Here is a 22,018-nt window from a genome sequence, read left to right on the forward strand (position 1 = left end):
GCATGTAAAAGTTCCAGGATGGTAACTATCTACTAATTTGTAACAAAGTGATTTTTAGAACAAGTGTAAAAAGGTAGTAAATATCCATTTAATTTTTACATCAAGTTGAAATTTGAGATGTAGGACTGGTGTAATGTTTTGTGTGTCTGAAACAATTTTGTAGCTGGCTAAGAAGTCTGGATAACAGTTTCAGGGCTCTTCTTTTCTGGTCACCCCTTTGCTTTAGCGGACCCACTTCTTGTTAAAACTCCTCTTAGGCTGGATAAATGCTGCACTGTGGGAACTGAGAACTGGCTGGAGTATTGTAACAAACAATGGTCTCTGTAGACCCTGTATGGATGAGAAATTACCTTCACTGGGATCCCTCTGAACTGGGAGAGCCCTCTCTTCAAATCCCACACCATGTCAGCGAGGCAGCACAAGTCATTTGTGTGAAATCGGTTGCATCACAGCTCTCGTGGTTTCTTAGCCCCTGTATTTCTCGGTCATTCTGTGGGAACCCTGATTTTTGGCGGTAGCCTCTGTTCCCACCGCCGGCCTGGTTAGAAAATAGACTCGCGTTCGTGTACCAGTTGCTGAAACCGAGCCGGTTCTTGCCTGCTCCTTCTCACGGGGTCCACTGGAGAAGAGGTCAGCGACTGAAGAAGGGGCCTTAATGTGTTTGGCATGCAGGTACCGCAAAAGCGACACGGGATCATGTTTTCATGAGAAATGAGAGTTTTAGCAATTGGGCGCTTGTTCCAAAACACTCCCTTTTCTCTGTTCTCTCCTTCTGTCTGTCTTGTCTATTCTTGTTTTTGTCTCCAAAGCTGGTTTAATTTTTATCTCGGATATTTATTTGGAACAGGATATGATTTGTGTAATACAAACAAGACACTTTGTTCTTTTCCCAGTTGTTTACTTTTTTTCTTTGCTGTAACTTCCAGTACTTTTCATCAACTTTAAACAATTGTGTTTGCCAACCTGGTTATACAGTTGTTGACAACTTCAACCAGACAGGAACCTCACTATGTGGGCAAAGATTTCTAGTCTTTCCTGCAGAGTTACAGTTTCTGAAAGAGGAGCAACATAGTGGGAACAAAGGAGATGGGGCGGGAAAAAAAAGTAGCACATCTTTACATCCAAAACAAAAACTGATGTGCTCCCCACATGTGGACGACGAGATTCGGGCCTCAAAGACCGTGTGAAGACAGCTGGAAAATTCCCCTGAGCCTGGCCTAATTGAAAGCTTATCATCTTTTCTTTGTGCTTCCTGAGCGGCGGGGCGATGCAGAACGACTCCTGGATGAGACCTGCAGGGAATACCGTCATACGCTCAGGGTGTGAAGTGGAGCTCAGACTGTCTGGGTGGACTGGCTTGGGGGGGGATGAGATCTGTCAGCACAGGATTTTTTAAGTGTGTGTGTGTGTGTGTGTGTGTGTGTGTGTGTGTGTGTGTGTGTGTGTGTGTGTGTGTGTGTGTGGAAGGGCTCTGAGTGTGCAGAGTTAATTGAATACAGTGTGTATCAAGGCTTCCTCCTGAGTCTTTGTTGTTTTGCCAAAGCTGCCCCCATAGAAGTCCTGATGCAGACACGCACACAGGAGAAACCATAAAGGGGAAGAAAAGAAGCTGAATAAGAAGAAAGGATAAAAAGAACAGATACAAGAGAGGATAAACACAAAATAACAGTGAAAATTGACAAAGAACAAAGCGCTTAGACAGGCTTTTCATGCCACACCAACAGGTGGCATTAGTTTAAAGAGTGAGGAACTGTGAGTATTTTGTTACAGGTTAACCACATCTAAAATCAGACCACCCCACAAGGTAGCATCTCAAGTGTTTAATCTTGTGGCTCGGCTTCAGACCATCCAAACAGATGCCATAATCTTGGCATGAATTGACAACCACATAGCTGGTGAGAAAGCCAGCCGACATTCCAGCTTCTCCGTATTGTTTTTAACAAGTGACAACTTGCCGACGTGTGCTAACACGGACTCTGCCAGGGCGGTGTTGGATTCCTGGGATGCGTTTTTATGCACGTTCTGGGTACCACCGTGATGACAGCAGAGGCATTTTTAATTCTCTGAGGGGTCCCAGCGAGAGGCTCACTGACGGCAAAGAAGGTCTTTATTAGAGGGTTACTGGGGACAAAAAGCCAACAAACTTCCTAATGTTATGAGTGGGAAACTTGACATTTGTGGTATTTTTATTGGATGAGTATAAATCTGCGACAAACTGTTGGGTCAGAATGTTCTGGAATGAAATTGGTCCCAAGAATATTCTGGCTTTTTTTTTTTCTTTCTTTTTTTTTTACCTCCCATCTTCATGTCTCATCTGATGGTTTTTGTGGAGATGAATCAAACACTGTCTCCATTTTTGGCATTTTTTAGTCCTGACACCTCCTACAGTTAATAAACTAAAATAACCTCCAAGACTGGGATGAGTGTTAATTTTCAAAATAAAACACAATAAAAATAAATATTATGATGAAAGGCTTTAGAGAAGGACACAAACACAGATGGCTTGTAAAATTGTCCTTGTTGTTTTAACTTTGGTGCACCAATTTTATTATTTACTTGACTTACACAACAATATTTTTAAAAAGTTAAATCCTGCTTGTATTTATAAGCAATGTATACTATTTTTTTAAGTGGGTCATTTAAAAAGTCCAGATTGAAAAATTATTTTGCATGATGAAAAATTGTAAATATCTGTAAAGACTAACCATTCTTTATGGACTTTTTTTTCCCCTTTTGGAATTTTATTTTTTTACATTTATGAATACATCAATTATTCAGATGATTATCCAGACTCTTATGGATTTATGTTTAATTTTTACATTTTATTGTCCAATTGCCATTCACACTTAAAGCAAACTGCTTCCCATCTGCATTGTTTGCCATTAATTGATTTTTATTTTTATTTTTTAAAGACATTGGCCTTAAAAAAATATTTGGTTTTAATGACAGAGTTTCTGTGTTTCAGTAAATTAATCTAAGCATCCAAAAATAAGAAAAAGGTTGCTTAGGCTGTATTGAAAAATTATAAATTTAATAGCACTTGAGAAGTCTTTGAAAAATATTTAAATTTCATAGGGAGGCTAATGATTTTGACTTCAACTCAGGCGCATATATTATGCAACCATTTCCAGATATTTTAATTTTTAAAATATTTTGAATGTGCCATTTTGTGTTGGTCTATCACATATGACAAAATGTGAAAAATTTTAAGTGGTGTTGATACTTTTGTAAGGTGCAATATATGTAGTTTTACCATAAAAAAAATCAATTCTGAAGACAGAAGTGAGGCATCTTTTTTTTTAATTAAAATGATTAAAAACTACATTATCCGCAAACTTTACAAGCACTCATATGGAAGCAGTAATGGTTTCAGCACATACACATGTTTTTTAAATTAACATATCAGTTTCAGATGTACATGCTTTCAGCATAGAGAGCAACGAAGAGAGAAGAATGACCTAAAATGAAACTGGGATTCTTTTAAAAAGAAAACTGATGGAACATTGTGCTCTTTAATTAAACATACAAAATATGACTGACTTGTACACTTTGGCTTCATAGTTTTGCATAAACAAGGACAATAAAGTTCATTCAACACAGATGAGTCGCCACAAATCTCAACATTTAAAGAGTTTTACAGGCAGTTGTATAGATCTTTGGTTTTTATAGAAAGTAACCACACAAACATCATGTGATTTCTCTAGCTGCATGATTGTCATATTTTTAACAGAGTTGAGGTTCGAGTGGCTAAAAATACAACATGCTTTTCCTTAGTAGGAATGAGACAACATTTGTGGAATAAAGCTGAAAACGTCTTGCATACGTGTACTTCCTCACCTGAGCTCTAAATGCAAGCGTGTTTGGGTCACTATTCACTCAGAGATCAAACCTCAGCTGTGGCAACCATTTCTGAGTCACGCCTACAGTCTTGTAGCTATCAGACACCTGATATCTGTTGCAAATACCTCAGCTCTCGGCACAGGAGAAAATGGTCTGCACAGGCGTGTGAACAAAAGCTAGTAAATTAGAACAAGAGGGGACAGTTGTGACCACAAATGCTTCAAAGCACTACTGATGACTCAGAACAAAGGGACCTGTGCAGAACAAGAGACAATTGGTAAGAAGATCCCACTCTGGACCCTCCTCTTCCCTCTGTCTCCGTAAAAGGCACTCAGGATGGGGGGAATGTGCAGACACACCTGTGCTGCAGGATTGTGATTATCTTTGTGTAATATTTTTCAAAAGGACACTTGAAGTGTGTTTGAACAACATGCACAGGAATATTTCATATTTCGCCCTGCACATTTTCAAATCAAGCAAAATATAAGGAAAGTAAAAAAAAATAGTGCAAAAATTAGCTTTTTTTTGTTTTGTAAGCGCAGGAAGGCAAATTGTAAATAATCTAAAAGATCATGGCTCTGGGATCTTTTTGGGCATAGTCCATTTGGAATAAAGGTTTTAGTGCACCAAAGCTACATTGGAAGGCAACAAAATTACATTAAAAGGTTTTCTTTCATAATTTAGTTGCAATATATTACAAAAACTCCAAATTCATACTTAACAAACATGGTATATATACTGTATAAATGCTTATTTAACAAAAAAAAGGAAACATGAAAGAAATGCTTAAGGATTTGGGGTATTTGCATACATTTCCCCAAGGTTTGGCTCAAATAAATATCAAAAGTAAACCACGTTGTCCAGTTAAAATAATGAAAATAAAAATAAATTCTGGCAAGGACTTTAAAACTTACGAAAAAGCTTGAATAAAGAAGTAGGAAAATTAAGGAGTACAGACAACAGGACTCAACTTATCTGCAGAAAATGAACCAAACCGTTTTGTCTTATTCCTTCAGTAATCATCCATTGTCCTGCTGGAACATGATGAAACAGCAGAGAATTCGTTTCTTAAACTTGAAAACGCTTCTCTCTCAATAATGCAGCAATTGTTCTGAGACATTTCCTTTCTAACCAAAGGCTAATGTCTCTGTGGATAATAAATAGACCAAAAGGTTCTGCAGAAGTACTCTGAGCACATGAAACAGCCCTGTATGCACGTGAAAACATTTTTACATCTGATGCAAATTTTTTACAGAAATGAAAGCTTAAAGGAACCGATTGCTACAGCAGTGCGGCCATGCTTAACGAGGAGTCAGTCATGGAGCAGAAAACCAGTCTGACTTCTCTTCTCCACCTGCCAAGTGGGCTGGATCAGTCTGAACAGTCTGTTTGATGATTGTCTGCTGTGGCTTTCATCTCAGCAGTCGCCCTAATTGTCTGCACCTCCACGCCGTTGTTTGACTTTGAGTACCTGTCTACATCACTGTGATGGCTTTCTATCAATTATTTACAGTCTCCGCTGAGTGCCACCTTGACTCGTATGGCTTTGGAAGGTCTTTGAGAGTACAGGTTTCAGCGCAGTGCAAGAGTTCACTCTGAAACAACAAAATGTCTTCAAACAGTAAAAGCAAAAGTCTCTTAAGCAAGAAAACGAAGGCAAACATGCAACTTTTTTTTTTTTGTTCTTTCAGTGTTCAGCTTTGTTCATCAATCTTTTCCCTTCTCCACCCTCTCCTCCCAATCTCCCAATTTTCTAGCTCTCTTCCAGTCAATATGGCCTCCAGACGGATTCATCCAAACGACCTGAAGCGCTCATAGCCGTCGGGGAGTTGCTGTGGCTGCCATCGGCTTCTACACCCTCGCTCTGGGTGTTCAGGCCCGGGTTCATCAGACTGTTGGTCCCTCCGGTGCCTGTGGCCCCGGAGCATGAAAGGAGGCGGGTGGGGGAGCGCTCACCCCCAGTGTTTCCTGGCGCCACCATAGAGAACTGGTAGGATCCGGAGCCCGTGCCGTAATACAGGTAAGAGTTGGACTGGAAGTTTTGAGACTGGTTGTTTGAGTAAGGGGGCGGCAGGTAGGTGTGGTATCTAGAGGAGGTCGACATGCTGAGACCGCTGATGCCGGTGCTGGAGGTGTTGGCAGAGTAAGGGAAGGCCCCCGGGTAGTGCATGCGGGGGTCTGAGAAGCGAGGGTCTGTCAGCGGGGACAGAGACGGGAAGGTACTCCTCTGTGGGAAGAGGTCTGTAGTCCCTGTTTGAGACACAAAGACAAATAAAAAACCGTCAGAAGCATTCATCCATGATGGAAAACCGCTGTCGGCGTGATGAAACAATGGGCTCAAACATTTCCCTTTTACAAACATCAGGATTCTCTGCACTATTACACATTTCCAGGGCAAACCTTCCTAAACCTTCGTTCTGTTCTCAAATTTCTTGCGATAAACCACTCTATGGAAATATTTGCTCAAAAGTAATGAACTGAGACATTTTTTGGCTCGGTAACAGTCATCAAGCATTGACGGCACATCATCCCACAGCCTGGTGCACAAGACCGAAGTTATGAAAAGGCCCCCCTCGCCAGCACCCTCCTACCGGCCCTTCAAAAGGAAATCAACGTACAGCTCTCTGTCCTCTGAGCAATGAAAAGAGGCATTGTCGGTGCTAAGGGGTGCTTTGTATAAACACTGACGGCTTGTTGCACTGTTGTGCAACATGTCATAAATCATACTTTGGTGAAACAGGCGGACGTTCACAATTGGAGACGGGGAGAGAGAGAGAGGAAGAAAGACGTTTTCTGTTCATGTATAAATGTGTATCGCAGTGCAGATCCTGTCAAAGTTAAATGTTAACTGTGAGCTTACAGGTAACGAAGCTGAATCCTTCTGGGTCTATATAATTTAACAGCCAGGAGGGAAATATAAATAAAGTTGAAAGCCTCTAAGCGGGCTTGAAATGTCTTCATTCCTTAGTTCCCTCCTTATTTATAAAGAAATATATGATGTTGTTCACAATAAGCCATTGAAAAGTCAATGAAAAGCTTGTTTTAATACAGAAATGTCAGCCGACTGAAAAATATACCCATGCATGGGTTTCTGGGTTGTCTAAGGTTCCTTATGCTTGGCATTCAATGTGGCATAGCTGGGAGTCAGTCATCTTGGAGGCGACTGCTAAGGTGTTAAGGAATGCCAGCTGCTTTAATAGCTGCCTTTGGCTTATCTTTTTGTTAACTCCATCCCAGTGATACTGTGGTAATTAAGGCAGGTTTTGGTACATTGTGCAGGTGCCAAGTCTTGCTGGAAAATGAAGTGCACATGCCCATAAAGCTCATCAGCTAGGGGAAGTATGAATTTCTCTAGAATTTCCTGGTAGACAGTAACAGTGACTTGGGACTAGATAAAACAGCAGCACACTCAGACAACATGACTCCCTAAATGATCGGCATCTGTGGAATCGTCACTGAAAATTTTAATTAATTTAAAAGATTCATCTGAAAGGAAGAGCTGTCCCTTTTTCCTTCACCCAGATAAGACGCTTCAGGTGTTTCTAATTCAAGAGTGACGTTAAACGAGGATTTAAAACAGTCGCACCCAATTTCCTAGATACATTTTTGTGTTATGACACATGTACTACTGACTCCACCTATAGCTCACACTTTGTGAATTTAAAAAAAATTTATTGGGTTTTGCATGCTCTTTTTTTTCCTACCACACTTTTTCCTTCCTCTTAACTTTTCAAACTGTAAAAAAGCCTTTGTTGGCAATATATTGTGTCCCCATTTGATGAGAAAGTGAATTTTGAGTTTTCATTGGCTGTACTTAAAAAGGTACTAAAATTAACAAAATATATATTTACCATTAAACACATATTAAACATTGTTCATTTAGTGAAATTTGCTAACTTTTTGACATTTATTTAATTGCACGTGTACATATGAAGCTGGGTCTGAGTCCCTGTGACATTTGGATATTTCAGAAGAAAGTCCGATGACTAAGCGTCACGTTTAAACACGGAAGAACTGAAAACGCCCTCTTAATGTCTTTGGCTGTTGGAGAAAGTTCCTCATATTTGCTGTTAGCATAGTGAGCACCACATCCACACCTGCCACCTGCACACACGTTAATTTATCCAAACAGAGCTCCATTCTTGGTTATTTGTTTCTCCGAATGTGGCTTTCTTGGGCTCAATGTGCCCACATGACTATAAGTGTAAAATAGCGATTTGGATGGCAGAGAAAAGAGAGCTTGTATTTATGAAATAGCAAGCACTTGCACGCCACAGCCCTAAGGGGGGGGATGCCAAGCTTGCATGCTGCAGTGTTTTTTCAAATTTCTTTTCCTTGTGTCTGGAGAACCGGATCCATTTTCAGCAACAAAATAGAAAATACTCCTTTGTAATTTCCACGGGCCTGGCTATACTGTGATGTTTTTCTTTTTTTTTTCTTCCTCACACATTCTTATATTTTGTTTTACTTTTCTTGTGTAAAAGCAGAGAGTTTGTTCATGGTGGGGGTGCCGTTTCTTTTTCCAGAGTCTACCAGGAACAGCAGTCGGCTCCATATCTGATTTCATGGAAGGAAAATCCAAGCCATCAGCTGCTGTTGATTCGGGTGAAGTGGAGTCAGATTATTTCCTACTGGACTCCCAAAAAGCCTTTGCTCCCTCTCTGCGTGAGTGTGTGTGTGTGTGTCTCTTCGTCTCTCCCTGCCTGCTCTAAATTTAGGCGTCAGGGTGGAGCTGGGGAGGGGACCTACAGGCTATGGCTGCTGCGTGCCCACCCTGCTTATGATCTCCCTGTTGATTGGAGTTGGTGGAAACATGCTGGCTAAACTGTGGCGGGGATTGACTCCTGCATTCTGTCAGGGGAAACTGGATTGGACACTTATCACAACACTTTAATGGGCTTGTTCAGGCTCAGGCTCTTGGCTGCGAGCCACAAGGTGTCTGCAGACACCTTCCGGGCTCAGTGGTCCAGTAGCTCCCTCTGGAGGAGAGAAAGAGCTAAACAAACTGCTGTATTAACCGAGAGGAGGTCTGCATTTTCTCTCTCCTGCATCTCCACCCTTCACCCCCACCCCACTGTAAGTACAGGCTTTGCTGTTGTGGCTGTGGTAACGGCAGTGCATCTTTGGCCGAGAGGGTCTTCCCAACCGAGCTTCGCAGTAGTTGCCTGTAACCTCTGTGGCACAAACCCCACACATGAACTCCATTAGACTCATCTGAAACGTGTTGACTAAATTGCAGGGACAGGAGGAGAAGGGATGGAACCCAGAGGGCTCGCTGGCACCGTCTCCCGTCTGTGATGTTCCCAGTCTGTGAAGTGGGTAGGTGGGAATCAGGGATTTTATTGAGAACATTGTGTTCCAGCGCCCCTTCTTTTTCTCTGCTGCTTCCGAGTCCTGCAAACTCTTTTAAGGGCGGAGCCTTCCTCCTTTCTACATAGCTCAAGAAGTCCACTAGTCTACACTGAAGCGTGTAACCCAGATAGGCCCGGAGGTTTGTCTCATTTGCCTATGGGAGAAACTGATTTTGGTTGTTAACATAAGGGCAGGATTGAAGTGATCGCCTCCATGTGTGTTTAATTGTGCATCGGGGCGTATACGTGTGTATGTGTCTATCCGACTGTGGTAGCTGGTGATGGGAAGATGCAAATCCAGGCGCTCACCTGTGAAATGTTTACTCAGGCTTGATGCAAACTGTGACAGGCAGGGCCCAGGGAATGGTGTCTCAGGCAAATAAGGTGGAGGGAAGGGAAAGGGATCTCCAGCTGGTGCAGCTACGTGCTACAGTGATATCCCTGAAGGGACTTCGCTGTGTCTCAGCATTAATCAGAAAAATTCTGATTCACTGTCTGGTTTGAGTGGCTTGAACAGTGGATGCCATTAAGATGAGCAGTCACTGTAGAGAAGCATAAGAAGGCTGCTGCTGCTGCTGCTGCTGCTGCTGCTATGCATGCCAAAGAATAGGAGACTCAAATGAACACAAATGACTTCCAGGTGTTTATTTAAGCGTCAAGCCTTTGCAGTCGGAGCTTCAAGTTGAATGCAAATGACAATCACCTCTCTGCTGTGGAACCGTGGTCAACAGCACCAAAAGCGTCATCTATGGTAACGCTTCATCATGCCAGAGCACAGGCTCTTTGCATGTTCTCCACTTGTGACATGCAATACAAGCAAAGGGAAGTGGAATTTGTGATTGTAGAAAAACCTGAGATTTTACTAATGTATCAACAGGCACAGTGGAACAATTACAATGTTTATTTGTTAAGTAAATCCTTTCCTCGGAGCTGATTCTCCCCTGTGATTTATTGCAGTCACTACCGGTCTTTTGTGTCTATGACTAGTTTCAAATCTTGGAAATAGCAGCTTAAAAAGTCATATATCTGTTTTCATAAGTCAGACTACTAAACCCTGTCCTGAAAAGTCTTCTTTGTGTCTGAAAGTGGGTCCTCTTTACAGTGTGAGTGGATGACTCAGCACGTCTGGTGTGGGGTTGGTGGTTTCTGGGTAAGGCATGGATTAGTGGCAGTGGGGGCTGCTAAGAAAGCAGCAAAGATCCACATCACCCAGAGACAAAGGAAAGAAATACTGAGTAGGAGGGGATGAAGGAGGGAGACTCAGTGGTGGTGTTAGTGGAATGTAATGGGATGTAGTAAGGCTCTTCAGACAAAATCAAACAGACCTCACCCCTTACGTTACATGTATGCTTGTTTTTCCAAATCCAGAATCTCAAAGGAGAGTCATGGAGTTGCGTTGGTATGGAAACATGAAAAGGGAGAAATCAATCCCTCACCTGGCCATGGTCTCAGATCCTCCTCCACCTTACAGGTCTTCAGAGTGGGCGTATCCATCTGCTCCGGCCACAGACCTGCAGCAAAACACAACAGAACCAGCAGGTCAATACTGAGATCTGCTTATATGAGTAATATACACTTTGGCACCAAATTCTTGTGCACACAAACATTCCCTACAACTCAAATATCCAGGCAGAATGATGTCAGAAGCTAGTTGGTGGCTTAAAATATGTCCAGTCAGAGTGCAACAAGCAACAACACATTAAGCTAAACTGCATTGGTGCATCCATTTAATTGAGCCCATATGTATAATTTTGAGTCGGAATCTTCTCTCAGATTTGAGAAGATTCACAATGTTAAATTATAGAATTAATAATTTTTTTTTGCTAGTTTTTTTTTTTTCTTCGTATTAATCAAAAGCTAAAAAAATTACTGGTATTTATGCCCTTTGTCAGAAATTGTAGTAATTTCTGGATAATGTTCAAATTTGAATACACAAACACATGTATGGGTTGTAAATGCTTGATGTTTGTAGTAATGAAATCATTGTGTTTGGCTTGGGAACCTAAAACACAATCCAAATAGCCTTCTTTATGACAGACTGGTCCAAACTGTCCTGACACCTGGTGGTTTTCAGATGTTTGTTCCTGTCACAAGTTGGCCTCTGCTGACTGAGCAGTGAAGACTGGGAAGAGAAGGGGGTGGGTTTCTCACCACTGTGAGACCAGGCTTGGAAAAACACGCTCCATGGGTGCATATATGAGGTATTTTTGGGCCCTTCAGGCGAGACACTGGAGGAGGTGAGATCTCTGCGTAGGAGACTCGGTAGCCTGTCCAGCAGAGCTGTCAGGAAGCGAAGGAAAGGTCAAGGACCTGCTGGCCCAACGCGTGGGACCCGGCTTCACACCTGAAGGCTACACCGCAGCGGACTTGGGACAAACAGTTAGTATTTATTCAAAGTCTGAGATGGCGTATTTGCTACCAGACAACCTGCACGAAGCTCTGTTTACAAATGTGGTTTTCTGTTTTTTCTTTTTAAGGCACAAGCAATCAGCCATGACTCTGATACAACAATTAAGTAAACTCCCAATCTCTCAATGTGACAAGTAGTTCTTCGAATGATGCCAAAGGGCAGAGATGGGGGGGCGAGGGGAGGTGGGGTGGCACTAGGTTTTTCAGCCACAGCTTGTGTAAGATCTTTGCTTCCCCTGGAGCCCCTCCACTTCCTTCGCAAATGTCCAAATCAGCACTCTGCCACCGAGAGGTCCTGCACTACGCCTCACAATGGCAAATTCTTACACATAAATGGCCTTATTCAGAAAAGCTTGCAAGCAGCTGGTGCGATTCGCTCAAGAAAATAAACATTTCCTTCAAATATTTTGATTGGCCAGCAGACAACATCAATACCAGAGGCACAGATTACCCCTGTTAATAGGAGGACCAGCCCCCTAGGAGGAGCTGCGGAGCGGGGAATGGTGAAGTGTTGACTGCGTCACTAATTAGGCCACTCTGGGACGGTTCCAGTGCAATTTTGGGGATGACAAGAATAAACCCTTCTGCTTTTGAAGTTTATGTGCAGATGAAAGGGATGGCTGAGATGTCGTTTGAGCCAAAATGGCGTCCCGTCCTCATGACTCTGGATCTAGCAACGCCTCTGAGACATGTAATGAATTTGGAGTAATGAAGCGTGTCATTGAGACACAGTGAATACTGGTCCTTGTGCTGACTTCCTGTTTCGCTCAGGCCTTAGGCGTCACACAGGGGAGAGAATGTGTATGAGGGAGAGAGGAAGACAGAAAGAAAGACGCCAACCGAGGCAAGCAGAGCGAGGGAGAGAGAAAGAGAGCGTGTTACAGAGGGGAGGAACATGGCCTTGGCTCAGCTATGCGGGACATTTGATATGTCTTTTGAGCCCTCACTTATAATGTGAGCAAAAACAAACACATGGACTGAAAAATCCTACGTTCTCTTTGAGAGCTGGTCGTCTGCCCACCCTTCCCGTCTCACCCCGGACTCAATAGAGACTGTTCATGGGATACATGTAGTTTCTGTAATTGCTGAAATGTAAGACTCAGGCTCACTCTGATGTGAAGTTATGACTTACACAAACAGCCGAGTCTGGTTTGAAAAAAAAAAAAAAATTCCACTCACTCTCACTTCTCCTTTTTCATTGTTTTTCACAAAGTTGATGGCTTCAAAATATTTCCTTTTGAACAGAAACATTTTCAGTTTTAAAATTCATTTCTGGGTGACAAAAAAAAAAACTAACCACAAGTAAAACTTTCAGGCACCATGACATATAAACTCTCTGGCAGCCACTGGCATATTATGTAAATATTGAAGTGCAAAAGTAAAGCGGAGCGCCTAAAAGGCTGTTCCAGAGTCCTTGTTCTTTTCTGTAGTATTAGCCTCAGCGCCTCCTGCTTTGGTTTGGCAGAAACTTAACGAGCATGACGCCTCCTCTCAAACATCCCCGCCGCTACCGGACGGCGCTAATTTCCTGCCCCGCTACCGCTTCTAATTGGCTTATCATGTCACTCTCGGAGTGTGAATTAGTTGTGCACCTCCCAGCCGAGGCGGCAGCGCTGCCTCCTCAAACCAGGGGGTCCAGCTGGCTTGTTTATGTGGAGTAAACAGTGTGGTCGCTGTGGACGGGCCGGGAGGGGGTACGGCTGCATTAAAAACCTTCTCAAGTTAAGTCCAGGCCAGAGGCCACGACGTTAAGATACCGAGAGAGACTGCCAAGGCACAGCTGCAGCAGATGAGTGCCAGTTAAGCGAAATGAAGCCAGAAGTAACAACATTTGTATTAAGTGTCATACATGGAATGGATTTGCTCTTTTTTTTTAAATGTAAAATGCTTTACAAAATATTCATACTTTGGTCTGATTTATTGGGGTTTTATGTGATAGACCAACACAAAGTAGCAGAAAGTTATGAAGTGGTAGAAGAATTATATATGGGTTTCAAAAAAAAATCTGTAAAGGCACACATTAATTAATATTAAAGCGCCCCGAGTTGTTGCCGCTCCTACTTCTGCTGATTTTACTTATCCACACATGGAAATTGCTGCCAAATTTTCCATAGACAATACCTCCAGCTTTTCAAGCTTTTCTAATGACTCTTTTCTAAATCTACCATTTGTGTCTGCTTAAGGTGAAGAAAAGCATTCCCTCAGCATGATGCTGCCATCACCATGTTTTACTGTGGTAATGATGCGTTTGTGGCTATGTGTGATGTGGAGGGATTTTTTTTGTTGCTATTCTCACTAAAAGGTCAGATTTGAGTGAATCTCTGAATAATTCTTTACTTTCCCAGTTATTATAGTTTTGTACAGTTGGGACCTACCATGTCTGTTTAGTAATTTGGTTCCAGTTGGTTTTATTTAGTAGTATCAGAGTAAAAGGGGTTAAATACAAATGCACACCACATTTACAGGGTTATGTAAAAAAGAGAAAAAACATTGAAACCCATTTTGTTTTCCTACCACTTCATATTTATGCACTATTTTGTGTCAAAATAAAATACGTTCAGGTTTGCGGTTGAAACCTGACTAAATGTCTTCTTTGCAAGGAATTGTAAGGACAAGAAGTGAGTATGGTTTGGAAAAAAGGAACCGGGGGGAGAATGTATCAGTTCTGTAAGATTTTAGCAGCTGATATTAAAACCATCACCGCACATTGTGAGACACCCAGAAAGGCGCTTTTGAGCCCTCATCAAAGCTCGGAGCGCTCGATGGTGGAACGTTATGCTTTGGGTCTGATATTCATCTTCAGAGGGGGAACACACAGGTGTTGGAACAAATAACATGTCAAACGATACCACCTCAAAAGTGCCAGCACTTTCTGTTTGGATGATTAAATTGGTGCTGCGTTTCCTTTCTTCCCTCTTTCTCAACTGCTAAAGCGAGTTTAAGTTAAAAAACGTTCTTTCTTCTCGGCCGTCCGTTAGAGCTCGTGCCAGGAGGTGGTTGAGTTTTTGTCTGGATTAAGGTAAAAAACTGAAATCTGTTTTCCTCTTCTTTTTTTCCACCCTTTTAGCTAAATCACTTCTTCAATCATGGTTTTTGCTTTTCTTACAGACTGGAAATACCTGTGTACACACTATAAAATGCTCACATGAACCTGGAGGAGGAAAAAAGCAAACGATGCCACCCACAGACACAGTCGGCTACACATGTATCTCGCTTGAGGTTTTGAAAACCAGAATAACAATTTAGTGCTTGATTGTCTGAGTGTCAGATTTGCTTGGCTGAACTCGGCGAACCACACATTTTCAAACACGCAGACACACGCGCGCACACGCACGCACGCACGCAGCCACGCAGCCCTCCGCCCTGGCTGAGAATCATTCCACATGTCTAGCAGGCTTACCTGTGGCCACCGAAGAACAAAAACAAGCAGCGAATGAAGCGTCTGCCAGCGTGCAGGAATCTTGTCACTGCATGCACTGTAATGAGCTCTTAATTACCCTGTCTGTCTCGGGTGCGAGCAGAAAACTTACAACACCATTCTGTGTGTGAGAAACGGTGTGTTTTTTATTTTCTACGTGCCCATGGTGCAATTGTGTGATTTAAGATTTTGCACAGATGTCTGAAGACGCGTCCTGCTGACAACAGTGCAGACAGTATTTCACAGCTCAGTCAACAAAATGAAGCAAGAGGGCTTTGAGGAGAGGTGACACCATATTTTCCTCTACTTTTTTCGTCGTTTCTTGGGAGGGGGAAAATGTAGGATAATGGAAAACATCTTTTGTAACAGCGAGACGGGAATCCATTTAATTATAACTTGCTGATGGGCGATCTATCACCCGGCGATACTCAAACAAACAGGCCCCGCGATGTAAAGTATCAGCGGAGCACAACAGCGTCTGGCAAGGCTGAAAAAAGCCGAGGAGTGCGTGTTGTTGATATGTAAACACCTCCCCGCGTCTCTAGATGGGATTTATTACAGCAAGTCTATTTTTGTTTGAGCTTTGCTTCTAATTCTGCAGCCCTAATTCTGCAGCATGTACTGGATGCTGCTCAGAGGAGATGGTGAAGTGGGAGGGATCTTACTCTGTTATTTAATTATTTTACCACTCTTGCCCTGCGGTGTGGCGTACATGACGCTAATACCACAGATTAAGGTGTGTGGTTTTTATGGCCCTTCCCCTCCTCTGCAGCTGTAACACGAAGCTCAAGGCCTTCTCTGACACTTCCAGCTGATGTTAACATGTTTTGTCGGCTCTCCGTTTATGTGCCGCAGAAGTGTGTGTTGCAACACTGCAGCCCTTTGAAGCCCCAAAAGCCTGTGATGCTCTAATTCCCGCCCTAATCCTGCGCGAGGAGTCTGCCGTCTGGACTGTGTCTGCACACCTCTGCACCCCGCACATTCAAGACGGGCCTCAGAAGCTTAAAGCTCCCAGTTTAAGCTTAGCCGCAGGGGGCTTTCTGCTGGCAGACAACCCACAGAGCTTCTGCCAAAACAGAAAATTAACATCATAGTGGCGGCATTGTGCACTGTACTTAAAAAAAATAATAAAAAGAGCAAACTATTTTCGAAGTTTACCGGTAGCTGCTGTTTCCAAAATGGCTGATGTGTTTTTCATCTTGGTACAGGATGTGGAGGGAACAACATTAGCATCAACAGAAAGTGAGGACATGGGGGAGCATGAGTAAAAGACCCAGTGTTCCCAGCAGTCAGCTGTTAGATTAGGCCTAAACTGGTGACTCAGCACTGCCTAAGCTTAAGCACAAGGCCAAACACTGTATGGTTGTGATGTTCTGAGATAGGGCTGCACCCACATACAGCTCCCAAACAAGCCCTCCTGTCCACAGCAACACACTCGCTCTAAGGTAATGAGAATCATTATCCTGCATGAGAACAGAGGAGTGGGCGGGAGGGGAGTGAATGCCTTCATCCCTCGTTCTCTGTGATATCCCGCTGAAGAGCCTCTGACACATGATGAGGAATGAAGAGTCATCCTCAGCCCGGTCGTCATCCAGGCAGCTGTTCTCAAAACGCGCACACACAGACGCAAGCACGCACGCACGCACGCACGCACACACACACACACACACACACACACACACACACAACGAAAAGATCTCACCACCTCAGCCTCAGTCACAGCCTTCCTCCCACCCCCACACACTCGGCCAGTCTGAGAGTGACGCGAGTGCCAAGGTAGCGGACGGCTGTTACATTCCTGTAATGTGAGGTTCAGCCAAATCCGATGGCAGGGCCGGCTGTGTCACCTGGCAGTTGGTTCTCTTCAACATTAGTTATCCCAGGACAGAACTGAAGCTCCCTGCAAGCCCCTCCACAAACACACATTCACGCACACAAACACACACACTCTGCCAACCCAGAACTTAAAAATCCTCCGCCCCTTGCCCCCCGCCCGCCTTGACTTTAAGCCTTCGACAGAATTTTATGTGTACACAGATTTGTGGTTCAGATTACTTTAAACCAATTTCCCTCAAAGTGAGGTGACTTTTCGTTGTTGCGGTTTTTATTTTGAGGAAGCCGCCTGGAAGCATTTGAAGTCCTCACCTTGTGTGGTACTGAGGTGTGTCTGCATGGGGCGTGGATTGTTGTTCACCGGGCCTATCCGCATAGTCCGCTGGTAGCGCTCGATTTCTGACAGCCGGTCGGAAAACTGCATCTTTGTGTCTTCCATCTTCACTCGGTGTCCTGCAAGATGGAGGAACATGCACGTTTTACTTCCTCCACAATGGCTGAGGGAAAGTTTTAAACATCCTGAAGCCAGCGTTGATCTTTTTCTTGTGTACAAGAGCAGATTACTAAATTAGAATATCAGCTGATTTATTTCAATAATTCGGTTCAAAAAGTAAAACGTGTATTTTATAGATTTATTATATCAAGTTGTCCAGAAGACTGTCACTGAGACCTTTCACAATGAGGGTAAAAAGCTGGATGTTTAGATCACGGTGTCCAAGCATTTCAGTGGAAAGTTGAGTGGAAGAAAAAGTGGACCTTCTGCTGTATTTAAAATGTCCTGGAAGACAGCTCTGCTAATTTTAAACTTGAACAAACACAGTGAGCCAGAACTAGTAAATAACATGGCTGATCAAATAATCACTCACTGAAACGTCTGAATAAACCTCATTAACTTGGTGCCTCTTTGTTGTTCCTCCAGGCACTAGGATCTGAATTTCTAAATGAAACTGCTGAATTGTAATTTGGACCTCTGGGCAGCAGTGCAGGTCCTTTTCTCCCCAGCCAAGGTACGGTGGTTTAGAAGATGTTTCCGGTTGAGGAGCAGTTAAAAATAAGGATTGTAATAGTTTTAGCTCTGGTTCCGGACATGTCTTGGAGCACAAACTTCAGCTGCAGTTGCCTTGTAAATCTCTCCCAACGTCTCAAATAGAGTTTGGTTTACAATCTCTGCAAGGCTGCTATTACTTTTGTAACTTGTGTGCCTTGTTTTATGACACTTTTTCCTTCCACACAACTTTCCAATAATACCCTCGAATACAGCGCTTTATAAAGCCAGCTTCCTATGGCAACTGCCAAAGTCAGCAGTCTTACCCATGTTTGTGTAGGCCAGAAGAGTCCTGTATTAAAAATGTTTTAAATTGTTCTGTAATATTGTAATTTTCTGAGAAGCTGAGTATTGTTTTCATTAGCTTTATGTCATAGCCGGTGCTTGAAACATGTCTTCTTTAAATGTGCGAGATGAATCTACGTAATGAGTTTCACTTTTTCTATCTGAATCATTGGGATTAATCTTTATGTAACAATTATATTCTGAATTTGAGAGAACTAAGGAATTGAAACAGGACCCCTCGATCTACTTTTAGAATAATCCAAGGTAATCATATGTACAGAGGAAGCTACTGTTGCCATGTTTTTAGCTGCCAAACACAAAAATATTATTAGAATGTCAGCAGACCTTGAAATACACTGGCTAGACACTAAATGTTGCCCAAGCTGCACCTGCTGCCACGTCACCCACAGATAACGATGGTGTAAGTGGTTGAAAATAATTGCTGCAGGAATGTTGTTTTCCCTGAAACTGATGTCTAATAAAGTGCGAATTATTGCATTAGGAGTCTCTGAAAAGCGATGAGGTTAAACGATCTTTATCTGTACTACCTCATTTGAAAAACAGCACAATGTGACTACATCTACCCCTAATAACATCCCCCTATCTTGCTTTCTCTCTCACACACACACACACACACACACACACACACACCCCCGCACCAACACAAATTCAGGTCTGACTGACACAGCACTTAGTCAAAAGGAAACACCCAAACAAGGTTATGAGACCTTATAGTCATCAGTCTTCAGCGTAGCAAAGAAAAAACACAGATGTTTATGTGCACATATGTGTATGTGTTCAGGAGGTGAAGTCGGGGAAGGAGAAGTGACGCATTTCTGCTGCACCTAGAAAACTAACCAACACACTTAGTGCCCTTATCACTCTGCGGTCCCCTTCGGGGAAATGGTAAGAGAAGAAATGAACTCTGATTGTGCCTTTTACGTGGACAGACGCATGTGTATTCGCACATGCACATGCTTTACATGTGAACACACCTTAAATGCCAGACGTAAGTCCGGATGCCTCTAATGGGGGGAAGAGATTTTAATGTAACTATCAATGCACCAAAACTGTGTGTCAACCAGCATGTATACATTCTGTGGTTTTCTCCCTGGCATCTCTACAGAGTAGCCTAATGTGAAGTAATGGCTGGATTTGAATATTTTATCACAATATAAAGAGGGCAAGGCAGACGGACCAATATGGATTTTGCCCGTCCTTTCTCTCCACTGACCCATGGGCAATATATCTTCCCTCCGAGGCTGACCCATGGGTAAAGTTTCCTCCCGTTTACCGCTCTGTCCATTTGTTTGGACCCACTGCCTCCTTTCAATCTTTAAAATTATGTAGAATTATATATATATATATATATATATAACAAAAAATTTTTTTTTGATCATTCACGATTCCAATCTTGTTCCAATTGATTTATGCCTTCTCTTATTTACTATCCATGTGCCTAAATTAACAGCATTTAGTGCAGTGATCAGCCTCAAACAATATCCTCGAGGTACGTTTGTGAGCAATATATTTTTTTTTATATAGACATAGATTGTGTTAATGGACTTCAAAGATTTCTTTGAGAATCAAAGAAATCTGGTGTAAAAATACAGGGTTTATGTCCGTCACACTTTTTCAGTGTTTTAATAGATGTTATTGAAAAAATGGGGAACAAGTTGTGTTTTGTGATAAGTAATTTGAAAACAAATTGCCTGAAGGTAAAATTAAAAATGAGCTCTTTGTTAGTTTCTCTCCAGTCTATCAACAAGAGACCAGTATTTTACTTAAGTTTAAGAGATTTTCTAATCGGGGCATAACGAGGCATCCATCTCATGAGGTGATGCATGACACCGAGTTCCGAGAACAAGATTTTAGTTTTTTTTTTTTTTTTTAACCACAAATCACTATATTTTGTTTTAACAAATTGTATCCGTTTGTTTTTATAAAATCTGCAATCAAGAATATCCCTGTTCAGGCTTAGATATTTTTCATGCTTGTTTGTCCCAAAGACAAAAGTCAATGCTTGCTCTTGCTCTTCGTGTTCTAACAAATATAATTTTATAAAGCTCAAACTTTTTCTTTTTTTTTTAAAGAATCTATGTTCAGTGGATAATTATCCAGCACAGGCCTATTCATTTTACATATGTAATATTATGAACTGGATATAATTTAAATACAGTCAGACCTACAATTTAAAGTGCTGGATTCTTCCTCAATGCTTGTGTTGTCAATCCAATGAAAGGTATTTATTAGGCACCTTTATTAGCACCATAGAATAATTAAAGAGCTGCTTCCTTTCCCATTTCAAAATAAAAGTCTCAAATATAGATATGCTTGAAACATGCACCTTTATACCTGAGACTCATTAATTACATGTAATTATGGGATGTTATATTTGTTTCAGAAGTTGAAGCTGCAAGTTGGAAAATAATGGGTTATGGTGCTATTAGCATCACAGCACCATAACAATATATTTAAATATGTCATTAAAGATAAATGAAAATATTCTCTAAAAACGATTGTTCCGTCCTAAGGGCAACCCTTATTTAATGAGACACAAACTGTAAAGAGCAATAAATTAGTTTTTATCTTTCACTCCTAAAGTCTAATAAGGTTTGGAATTACACTTTCAGCTTCCTCACCATGTTTCCAGAAAGTACCATTATTTCACCAGCTAGCAGCAATTAGGTGTTGCTATATGAGACAAACTTCCTTTTGGCGGGAAATGTTAAGTTAATTTAATATCACAAGAACTAATACCGACTCTAATTTTTAACGCCCGAATGATTCATAGGTCAGAAGTGAGTACCTTAGCTACTCACTTAATTAAAAATGAAACGCAAGTAAAACTAACCACAAGCACATCATTACCACAACAATGATGTGCTTTGAAAAACAAAAATGAAATTAAGAAAGGTGTTCAAGTCCAGAGTGCGAGAGTATCTGGCTCCATGGCGAAAATACATGTTAAATGATGCGCAATGAGCGAGAATCTAGCAGCCACAACTCCAGGACGTTTGATTTTTTTCACACGTTCTGATCAGCCTCTGATAACCTTGAACTTACAAGTCTGAGAAAAATTCAGTTATGACTCATCTGCTGGAGCAGAAACTGCTGTTCTTCTGCTGCAGTAAAGCAGCTTGATTTCCTGAACATTATGACACCAACTCAGCCGCTGTACCACTTTGGTCTTTGCCGTTACTCAGGAACACCACCCCCCTCTTCGTGCGCTCTGGGATATCTCTTTATTCAGATGCTTTGCAGTCGGTCTGTCTTCTCTTTAAACTGCAGTGGAAGGAATGGAGGTTGGTGTTTTCTGTCTCTGACACACAGGGACCACTGTCAACTCCAGACCAGAGTACTGCCAACCTAGGGGTAGCAGCCCTCCAAATATAGCCCCTATATGTGTCCTTGCGTAGTTATTAAGAGATTTACACCACCTCAAATGGCTGAGGTCAGGGAAATGATACATCCCAATGCTCTCTGGCTGGAAAGAAAAAGCAGATGCCACAGAGGGGAAAAAATATATAATTGGTCAGTTTTTCTGTTTCCAGTGGTGGTCTGAGATGAATTGGCTCTTTAGAGATGAAAGTAATCATTCAGCCGCCCACAAACACACACACACACACGCACACACACACACACACTTGAGCTGCAGACCTCGTGGCCTGGTTCCAGCTGGCAGGGACACACACACACACACAAACTCATATGCTGCATGTGGCGACAGTGTTCACAGCTTCCAGCAGGGGGTTTAGTGTGATGATGAGAGGGTGGTGTGTGTGTGCGTGTGTGTGTGTGTGTGTGTGTGTGCGTGTGTGTGTGTGTGTGTGTGTG

General features: G+C 42.3%; 1 protein-coding gene across 1 annotated transcript in view; it reads right to left on the reverse strand.

Annotated features, from left to right (window-relative positions):
* Positions 1-3,283: 3,283 nt before the first annotated feature.
* runx3 (RUNX family transcription factor 3) overlaps positions 3,284-22,018 on the reverse strand; it is a 54,472-nt gene continuing 35,737 nt past the window's right edge. Inside the window, exons 6-8 of the mRNA XM_008399599.2 lie at positions 17,164-17,304; positions 10,628-10,702; positions 3,284-6,090 (exon numbers count right to left, since the gene is read on the reverse strand). Of these exons, the coding sequence (XP_008397821.1) occupies positions 5,609-6,090; positions 10,628-10,702; positions 17,164-17,304 (698 nt within the window). The 3' untranslated portion in view covers positions 3,284-5,608. The remainder of the gene's footprint in view (positions 6,091-10,627; positions 10,703-17,163; positions 17,305-22,018) is intronic.

Source organism: Poecilia reticulata, linkage group LG22 (assembly GCF_000633615.1).
Source record: "Poecilia reticulata strain Guanapo linkage group LG22, Guppy_female_1.0+MT, whole genome shotgun sequence".
In the NCBI taxonomy this organism is placed as follows: Eukaryota; Metazoa; Chordata; class Actinopteri; order Cyprinodontiformes; family Poeciliidae; genus Poecilia; species Poecilia reticulata.